This window comes from Rhinatrema bivittatum, unplaced genomic scaffold (genome assembly GCF_901001135.1).
Source record: "Rhinatrema bivittatum unplaced genomic scaffold, aRhiBiv1.1, whole genome shotgun sequence".
In the NCBI taxonomy this organism is placed as follows: domain Eukaryota; kingdom Metazoa; phylum Chordata; class Amphibia; order Gymnophiona; family Rhinatrematidae; genus Rhinatrema; species Rhinatrema bivittatum.
This window is the reverse complement of record NW_021820535.1, coordinates 431-10380: the sequence shown is the minus strand read 5'-3', so window position 1 is coordinate 10380 and position 9950 is coordinate 431. Positions and strand designations below refer to the sequence as shown.

General features: G+C 51.9%; 1 protein-coding gene across 1 annotated transcript; it reads right to left on the bottom strand.

The window, feature by feature from the left end:
* Window positions 1-2570: 2570 nt before the first annotated feature.
* Window positions 2571-8819, bottom strand: LOC115081705 (HLA class II histocompatibility antigen, DR beta 5 chain-like; the record flags this gene model as incomplete). Its single annotated transcript, XM_029586128.1, is given in 4 exon segments — window positions 2571-2959; window positions 4215-4247; window positions 7148-7261; window positions 8541-8819. Coding segments are annotated over 4 exon segments (440 nt in total), but the record flags the coding sequence as incomplete, so codon positions are not given.
* Between the last annotated feature and the right edge of the window lie 1131 nt (window positions 8820-9950).

The following is a 9950-nucleotide window of genomic DNA, read 5'->3' as shown; positions in this document are numbered from 1 at the left end:
CCCCCACCTGCCCTGAGCATGTCCACCACCATCTGCCCTGAGCATGCCCTCCCCCACCTGCCCTGAGCATGTCCACCACCATCTGCCCTGAGCATGCCCTCCCCCACCTGCCGACGCGCTGGCCACCGCCTCGTCTGCTAAGAGAGAATCGATGGTTTACCGATTTTTTATTTTTTTTTTTTTTTTGCCGTTTACATTCTTGACTTTGATCCATGACGTAGTTTTATGGGACTAGGTAAGTCGCATCCTAAATCCAGCGAACGCCTTCTGCGTACACCACGGTCCTCGGGTTGTTCGGGCTCTGCCAAATTATGGGTTGCAGGAGACTTGGGCTGGTGTCCTTCCTTTTCTAGGTCCCTATATCTGGGCCTATAAAAGGATGCCCGGGGATTAGGCATGAAACAGACTTCCTCCAGTTCAGGAAGATGCTAATGACATTTGTTTTATACGAGCAGATAGTGTAGATTACGTTTTAATGAACGTGGGGGATCGGTTATTAGAATAAACCTCTCAACCCCCCTGGGAGGCAGGGCACCCGAGACTAAGGGATTAAAAGAAAACCCCAATTTGGTATATAAACAACTATGCCTAACAAAAAACCTAGCCCAAAAATTCAAACCTGACTAACACCAACACCAGAATCAGGTCAGGCAGGGCTGTGACTAGACCTGCACCATCTACTGGAGACAGAGTAAGACTGAGGGGCTGTGACTGGCACAGGGGCTTATATAAGGCTCCGCCCACAAGTTTTAGTCTGTCTCCATCTACTGGTGCGGAGTCACAACCCAGGTGTCCTGGACTGATCCTGGTACGTACAGGGAAAGTGTTTTATGTCGACATGTTTGCTACTGGTAAAAACTGTGAATGTTTTAATCGAGGTCCGCGTTGACGGAAATAGCAGATTATGAGAAATGTAAATAAATGTTGCTCTCAGTCACACAGGTGATAATGGTAAATGGTTTATTTCTTATTACCGAGTGCATGGTCACACAGGGTTGAGGGTAAAGTGTCAGGAAGGGGTCTACAGCTCACAGCATGATTCTGATTCAAAATTAAAATTCTCCAGTAATTAGTTACATCCATCCTTAATCTCTGCACACATAAACCACAAGAAACATTTTCTTATATAAAAGTGCAAGTTATAAGCAGAAGCAAGAACACCCCAGTGTTACAGTCAGGGCTGGTACTCACATCACCCACAAAATATACACTCGGGGCAGACTGTCAGGACTCCCCAATCCTATATTTAGGGCTCTGTATCCCTGCACCCATCCCCTGAGCCGTCCTGTCCCCAGGGCCCTAGAGGTGAGAGGCTCTGTATCCCTGTGCCCATCCCCTGAGCCCTCCCGTCCCCAGTGCCCTAGAGGTGACAGGCTCTGTATCCCTGTGCCCATCCCCTGAGTCCTCCTGTCCCCAGTGCCTTAGAGGTGACAGGCTCTGTATCCCTGTGCCCATCCCCTGAGCCCTCCCGTCCCCAGTGCCCTAGAGGTGACAGGCTCTGTATCCCTGTGCCCATCCCCTGAGCCCTCCCGTCCCCAGTGCCCTAGAGGTGACAGGCTCTGTGTCCCTGTGCCCATCCCCTGAGCCCTCCCGTCCCCAGTGCCCTAGAGGTGACAGGCTCTGTATCCCTGTGCCCATCCCCTGAGCCCTCCTGTCCCCAGTGCCCTAGAGGTGACAGGCTCTGTATCCATGTGCCCATCCCCTGAGCCCTCCTGTCCCCAGTGCCCTAGAGGTGACAGGCTCTGTATCCCTGTGCCCATCTCCTGAGCCCTCCTGTCCCCAGTGCCCTAGAGGTGACAGGCTCTGTATCCCTGTGCCCATCCCCTGAGCCCTCCCGTCCCCAGTGCCCTAGAGGTGAGAGGCTCTGTGTCCCTGTGCCCATCCCCTGAGCCCTCCTGTCCACAATGCCTTAGAGGTGACAGGCTCTGTATCCCTGTGCCCATCCCCTGAGCCCTCCTGTCCCCAGTGCCCTAGAGGTGACAGGCTCTGTATCCATGTGCCCATCCCCTGAGCCCTCCTGTCCCCAGTGCCCTAGAGGTGACAGGCTCTGTATCCCTGTGCCCATCTCCTGAGCCCTCCTGTCCCCTGTGCCCTAGAGGTGACAGGCTCTGTATCCCTGTGCCCATCCCCTGAGCACTCCCGTCCCCAGTGCCCTAGAGGTGACAGGCTCTGTATCCCTGTGCCCATCCCCTGAGCCCTCCTGTCCCCAGTGCCCTAGAGGTGAGAGGCTCTGTATCCCTGTGCCCATCCCCTGAGCCCTCCTGTCCACAATGCCTTAGAGGTGACAGGCTCTGTATCCCTGTGCCCATCCCCTGAGCCTTCCTGTCCCCAGTGCCCTAGAGGTGACAGGCTCTGTATCCATGTGCCCATCCCCTGAGCCCTCTTGTCCCCAGTGCCCTAGAGGTGACAGGCTCTGTATCCCTGTGCCCATCTCCTGAGCCCTCCTGTCCCCTGTGCCCTAGAGGTGACAGGCTCTGTATCCCTGTGCCCATCTCCTGAGCCCTCCTGTCCCCTGTGCCCTAGAGGTGACAGGCTCTGTATCCCCGTGCCCATCCCCTGAGCCCCCCCCCCCCCCCGTCCCCTGTACTGGAAAGAGGAGGAAAAGATGCCATTTGGGGGACATTAATAAACGTGAGTAGAACATTCCTGACCATGGTAGGGTTAATCATAAATCATAAGAGTATTTATAGGTACAAAATCTCCGAATGCTCCAGAATAGATAGTGCAGCAGGAGCTAAGCCTCCCCTTGGGAGGGGGGTGGGGGGTGGGGAGGAGCAGGATGAAAGGGGAGGGCTTGGCTGTAGGAGTGAGGAGCGCTGGTGGATAGTGCAGCAGCTCCTCCAGGCCGGTTGCTGATGCAGGAGGTGCTGAATTTTAAGCTGAGGGAGAACATTTGCTTTGCTGCTACAGACCGGAGGATCCGGGGTACGTCTCGCAAATCAGATTTAACTCAGGAGACCTGAGGAGAAGAATATCAGAGCTGTAAGAAGGGGAAGCCGGGGAGGCTATAATGGGGGTAACATGGGAGGGCAGGAAGTCTCTCTCCCAACTCCTCCTCCGTTTCCCTCGATCAGCTCTGGATTTGTACCACTCACCCCTCCCTCTGTCCCATCCAAGTCTCTCCCTCATGGTCTTTCAGTCTCTGACCCAGCACCCTGGTCAGTCTGTCTGTCTGTCTCTCTGCACTTCCCCTGCACAGAATATACCTGGGTGGAGGTCCCTGCAGAGGGAGAGGCCTTGAAGAGAAGAAAACACCCAGTGGGGGGAGCCCTGCCCCGCCCAGAATATCCCTTGTTCTTAGGGTGGACTTGGGGTTTCTCCCGTCTGGTCCATCTGTTCAGCTTCCTGCATCTCTCCCTCTTGGTTTATTTATTTAAAACATTTCAATGTCATCCAAAGTGGTGTAAAAGATAAAAACACACAAAACCTTACAAGTCAACACAAAAGCAACAATGAACAGACACCAGTACAACTAAAGATTGTTTCTCTTATCTGTGTCCTCGTGGTCTCTTGTGCTGTAAATCCCAGGGAAAGCTGCTTTAGGAATGTAAGATGAGGGATATTTGCCCGGGTGTTTTCTGCTCTGGATGGAGATCACCCCAGGTGTATGATGGGCACGAACCACTCCCTCTCAAGTATATTCTCTGAAGGGGCCTCCTCCCAGGTATATTCAGAGCAGAAAACTCCTTGGATATATCTGGGGGGGGGGGGGGGGGGGAGCTGTGCAGAATATATATTGCACAGAGACCCCCTTCCTCCCAGTTTAATTCTGTTCAGGACCCCCAGTGCCCTGGATGAACTCTGGGCGTGGTCTCTCCCAGGTCACTCTCCGCTGTCCCCTTGACTGCACACACATCATTAATTATCTGCCTCTGGAGGGAAACCTTCAGGCACAGTCACTCTCTCTCTCTGTATGCATCTAGAGGGAAACCTTCAGGCACAGTCACTCTCTCTCTCTGCATCTAGAGGGAAACCTTCAGGCACAGTCACTCTCTCTCTGTATGAATGGGAAAACTTTTGGAGACAGTCAGTCTCACTCTCTGCATCTACAGGGAAACCTTCAGGCACAGTCACTCTCTCTCTGTATGAATGGGAAAACTTTTGGAGACAGTCACTCTCGCTCTCTGCATCTAGAGGGAAACCTTCAGGCACAGACTCTCTCCTTCTCTATATTCAGAGAGAAAACTCTCACTCTTTGTCCTGAGATTATTTACCTTCATTGGGAGGAAGTGGAAGCCGAGCTGGACCTGAAAAAATGAACAAACCAATCCAGTTACTAGATTTGATAAATAACTGTACAGTCCAAGAGAGTTTTTCCCTTTTCTAGATAAAAGATCACTGAGATTTACTTAATTATTAAAAATATTTCTGTGAAACCTTCCAGGTCAAATGATTGGGAAAGTGAACCTGCAAAGATTTATACATATATGACCAAAAAATACTCTCAGCTAATCAGCAAGCTCCCTCGTGCTTACATCATGAAGTTTTAACCAATGGCAGCAAGACATTTACAACACCTAATGACCCACAGTCATATGATAATACCTGACAAGTCACAGTGTTTCAGCTTACACAGTCCTTTCATAATGGATTTTGGATGCAGATCTGATTGCTGACATGACTCTGCCCTTAGCCTCACTTTGTTTTTGATTGTGAGTGCAGTTACTTTTAAGAACAATAGTGACAGTAACATGAGAGGTGACATTATTTGGGCGTGAGCGGGGTTACCTTTTAGGAGTGAGGGTGACAGTAATATGAGAGGTGACATTATCTGGGTGTGAGCGGGGTTACCTTTAGGAGTGAGGGTGACAGTAATATGAGAGGTGACATTATCTGGGTATGAGCGTGGTTACCTTTAGGAGTGAGGGTGACAGTAATATGAGAGGTGACATTATCTGGGTATGAGCGTGGTTACCTTTAGGAGTGAGGGTGACAGTAATATGAGAGGTGACATTATCTGGGTGTGAGTGGGGTTACCTTTAGGAGTGGGGGTGACAGTAATATGAGAGGTGACATTATCTGGGTGTGAGCGGGGTTACCTTTAGGAGGGAGGGTGACAGTAATATGAGAGGTGACATTATCTGGGTGTGAGCGGGGTTACCTTTAGGAGTGAGGGTGACAGTAATATGAGAGGTGACATTATCTGGGTGTGAGTAGGATTACCTTTAGGAGAGATGGTGACAGTAATATGAGAGGTGACATTATCTGGGTGTGAGTGGGGTTATCTTTAGGAGTGAGGGTGACAGTAATATGAGAGGTGACATTATCTGGGTGTGAGTGGGGTTATCTTTAGGAGTGAGGGTGACAGTAATATGAGAGGTGACATTATCTGGGTGTGAGTGGGGTTATCTTTAGCAGTGAGGGTGACAGTAATATGAGAGGTGACATTATCTGGGTGTGAGCGGGGTTATCTTTAGGAGTGAGGGTGACAGTAATATGAGAGGTGACATTATCTGGGTGTGAGCGGGGTTATCTTTAGGAGTGATGGTGACAGTAATATGAGAGGTGACATTATCTGGGTGTGAGTGGGGTTATCTTTAGCAGTGAGGGTGACAGTAATATGAGAGGTGACATTATCTGGGTGTGAGCGTGGTTACCTTTAGGAGAGATGGTGACAGTAATATGAGAGGTGACATTATCTGTGTGTGAGCAGGGTTATCTTTAGCAGTGAGGGTGACAGTAATATGAGAGGTGACATTATCTGGGTGTGAGCGGGGTTACCTTTAGGAGGGATGGTGACAGTAATATGAGAGGTGACATTATCTGGGTGTGAGTGGGGTTACCTTTAGGAGGGATGGTGACAGTAATATGAGAGGTGACATTATCTGGGTGTGAGTGGGGTTACCTTTAGGAGGGATGGTGACAGTAATATGAGAGGTGACATTATCTGGATGTGAGTGGGGTTACCTTTAGGAGTGAGGGTGACAGTAATATGAGAGGTGACATTATCTGGGTGTGAGTGGGGTTACCTTTAGGAGTGAGGGTGACAGTAATATGAGAGGTGACATTATCTGGGTGTGAGTGGGGTTACCTTTAGGAGTGATGGTGACAGTAATATGAGAGGTGACATTATCTGGGTGTGAGCGGGGTTATCTTTAGGAGTGATGGTGACAGTAATATGAGAGGTGACATTATCTGGGTGTGAGCGGGGTTACCTTTAGGAGTGAGGGTGACAGTAATATGAGAGGTGACATTATCTGGGTGTGAGCGGAGTTACCTTTAGGAGTGAGGGTGACAGTAATATGAGAGGTGACATTATCTGGGTGTGAGCGGGGTTACCTTTAGGAGTGAGGGTGACAGTAATATGAGAGGTGAAATTATCTGGGTGTGAGCGGGGTTACCTTTAGGAGTGAGGGTGACAGTAATATGAGAGGTGACATTATCTGGGTGTGAGTGAGATTACCTTTAGGAGTGATGGTGACAGTAATATGAGAGGTGATATTATCTGGGTGTGAATGGCGTTACCTTTAGGAGGGATGGTGACAGTAATATGAGAGGTGACATTATCTGGGTGTGAGCGGGGTTACCTTTAGGAGTGAGGGTGACAGTATTATGAGAGGTGACATTATCTGGGTGTGAGCGGGGTTACCTTTAGGAGTGAGGGTGACAGTAATATGAGAGGTGACATTATCTGGGTGTGAGTGAGATTACCTTTAGGAGTGATGGTGACAGTAATATGAGAGGTGATATTATCTGGGTGTGAGTGGCGTTACCTTTAGGAGTGAGGGTGACAGTAATATGAGAGGTGACATTATCTGGGTGTGAGCGGGGTTATCTTTAGGAGTGAGGGTGACAGTATTATGAGAGGTGACATTATCTGGGTGTGAGTGTGGTTACCATTAGGAGTGAGGGTGACAGTAATATGAGAGGTGACATTATCTGGGTGTGAGTGGGGTTACCATTAGGAGGGATGGTGACAGTAATATGAGAGGTGACATTATCTGGGTGTGAGCGGGGTTACCTTTAGGAGTGAGGGTGACAGTAATATGAGAGGTGACATTATCTGGGTGTGAGCGGGGTTACCTTTAGGAGTGAGGGTGACAGTAATATGAGAGGTGACATTATTTGGGTGTGAGCGGGGTTACCTTTAGGAGGGATGGTGACAGTAATATGAGAGGTGACATTATCTGGGTGTGACAGACCTTACCTTTCTTATTCTTCAGATAAACGATAAGTCCCACCACGATGAACACGGCCCCCAGCACGAACCCCACGATCCCGGTCAGCAGCTTGCTCCTCGCAGACTCCGAGGTCTCGGGCTCTGCATGAAACACAACACCAGGCCTAAGCATTCCCCGGCTGTAGATGCAGCACAGACACTGTCCCCTCACACTCATCCACTCCTAGTAATGGGGGTGCACGGAGAGAGGCCACGTTTCAGAGCAGTTTCTCCAGGCAGGGATCATTTTGCTCACATAAGTCTGCTCTCTGAAAACTGCCCCCCCCCCCCCCCCCCCACCAATGCCCTTTGGGAGCTATTTTTAAACTGCCCGCATTGGGGTATTTCCCAGGCGGTCTTTGCATCAGTTTTGAAGGAAAATACTGGAGGACTCTCAGTAAGAACGTTGCCCTGGGGACAGAGTACGGCAGCTCCCTCGCTCCTGCTCCTTGTGTATCGGTGAGCGCCCCTCTCCTCCCCTCTCCTCCCCCGCCCTACATCCGCCCCAGGAACTCATCCTCTCAGAGCGTCTACACGTGAAACACCGCTCACACCTTTAGCCACGCTGTGCGTCTGCAGCTTTCAGACACCTGAATTGTGAATGTACGGGCAGTGTCGGCTGGATACCTTTATCCGGATATCAAGCCGAAATCAGCATTTAGTGCAGGGTAAAACTGCGCTATCATGCGCCATTACGCTCAAGTATTATTCTGCAATGATTTATGGGAGGCAGACGAGCCAGGTAGCGCGGCTCATGGGAAAACTTCCAGGAAAGGCTGCGAGCTGTCAGGAGGTGCAGCTGACCCTCCCCTGGGACTATAACCCAGCTAAGGTGCCCGGCGATTCTCCCAGCCCTGCAGGAAACCTCTGGTGCCCTGTGAGGGGAAGGTGAAGATCCCTGCGTTCCCCGCCTCAGCCCATTCATATTCCCAAGCCCCACTCCCCACCCCCACCTCTCCCACGGGGAAGACTGGGGGGGGGGGCCGCACAGTCGTTATCTGCCGTCCTGTTCTGTGTCACCCCCGCCCCCTCCGGGTTACCCCATCAGAATGGGGGTGCAGCAGTGATCCCCACTCGCGCTGTACCCCCCAGTGGTACCCACTGACCCCAGGCTCTCCTTCCTCCCTCGCGCGCAGGGCAGAGGGGATCTTGGGGTCGGCCGGTGCCCTATTGAAAGACCGAGTCACCCGGAGACGTTTCCAGGCAGTGAAGTTTGCTGGAACATCAATCTGAGAGCAAAGAGCGACCACGAGGGTCCCGTCTGTTCCACCCTAATATTTCCCCCCCCCTGCTAGGGAATGGATCTGATCCCGGAGCCCCCTTTCATTGTGAGGACATGGGAGGGGGTATTAATAAGGTAGAGAGGGCGGGGGTCTCTTACTCCAGTGCACCCTGAGGGGCTCCTGCAGGCTGCTGTGCTCCACCTCGCAGGTGTAGCTGTCCCCGTGCTCCGGCACCGTCTCCAGGATGGCCTCCACCCGATAGGTCCAGTCTCCGTTCTGCAGGAGCTGCGCGTACACCACCCCGCTCTCCTCCACCCCGTTCCTCAGCCACTTCACCTGGATCTCGGAGGGGAAGAAACCGCTGACGAAGCAAACCAGCAGGTTCTGGTGATCCAGGCTGAGGGCCCTGCTGGGGGTGATTTTAACATTGGGAGGAACTGTAAAGCAGGACAGAGAGAGCTTGGTTATTATTCCCCCGGGGAAGCTTCAGACAGGGGTCAGTGACTGTCCCTGTAATGCCCTGAGATCCGGGGCAGCACCGAGACCCAGAGCCGCCTCAGCTATGTGGAAAGGAAAGAGCTGGGCCGTCCCGGGGGCTCGGGAGCAGGGCTGCGGAGGTAGCACTCACAGACTGTGGGAGGGTGGGGGGAGTCATGCTCATCATGCAACAGTGACACCCGCAGGCTGGAATTGGGATTGCAGGGCTCCCCCAGGCACGGGACTCTCTCTGCAATGGCTGGACTAGGTTTGGGGGGGGGGGGAGTTAATAATGAATGCTGGTGGGGCCAAATCCCAGCCCTGGTCCCCATTCAGCTGGAAGAAACCGGCAGTCAAAAGAAAATGTAAAGGAACCCCCATACAAACGAGGCGCCTTCTGCCTAAAATACTCCCTGTGATTGTGAAACGTGTTACGAGCTTCACTTTATTTATTTATTTATCTGAAAGAATTTGTTATCCGATGGGCACAGGGTCTGGCAGGGATAATAAAATAGGCTCCCACCCCAATGCAGTGCAAAGCAAGGACGCCAAAACGCTGCTGAGAATAAAAACCAATCTGCAGGGACTGTCTGTGCTGTAATACCTGAGAGGGAGGTTTGGGAGGGATGTTTTGCGCTTGTGAAAACTCAGTAAAGAGAGGATTTCTGCAGGCAGCATTGGGAGGGCCGAGCCCATGGCAGGAAGGCAGTTCAGGAGAGGGCAGGAGAGGCTCTCAATCAGCTGTGCTTCCAGGGCTCCTAACAAACTCTTTGGGGTCGTTTAAGGAGCTCACAGGCAGCGGGAGGCTGTGTCCCCAGCCCCAGCTAAACCTGCATTTCCAGGGGATGGGACATCCCGCACATCCTGCCCAGAGGATCTGAGGGCCCCTGCACCAGTCGCTGAGTGGGAATTAAACAAATGCCAGGCCCAGCAATGTGAGAGTCTGTGAGAGGAGCTGGGTGCAGGGACAGAAGCAGGCAATGCACAGGCAGGCAGGGAGAGAGGGACACAGGGTCACAGAGGCAGGGAGAGAGGGACACAGGGTCACAGAGGCAGAGACAGAGGGACACAGAGTCACACAGGCAGGGAGA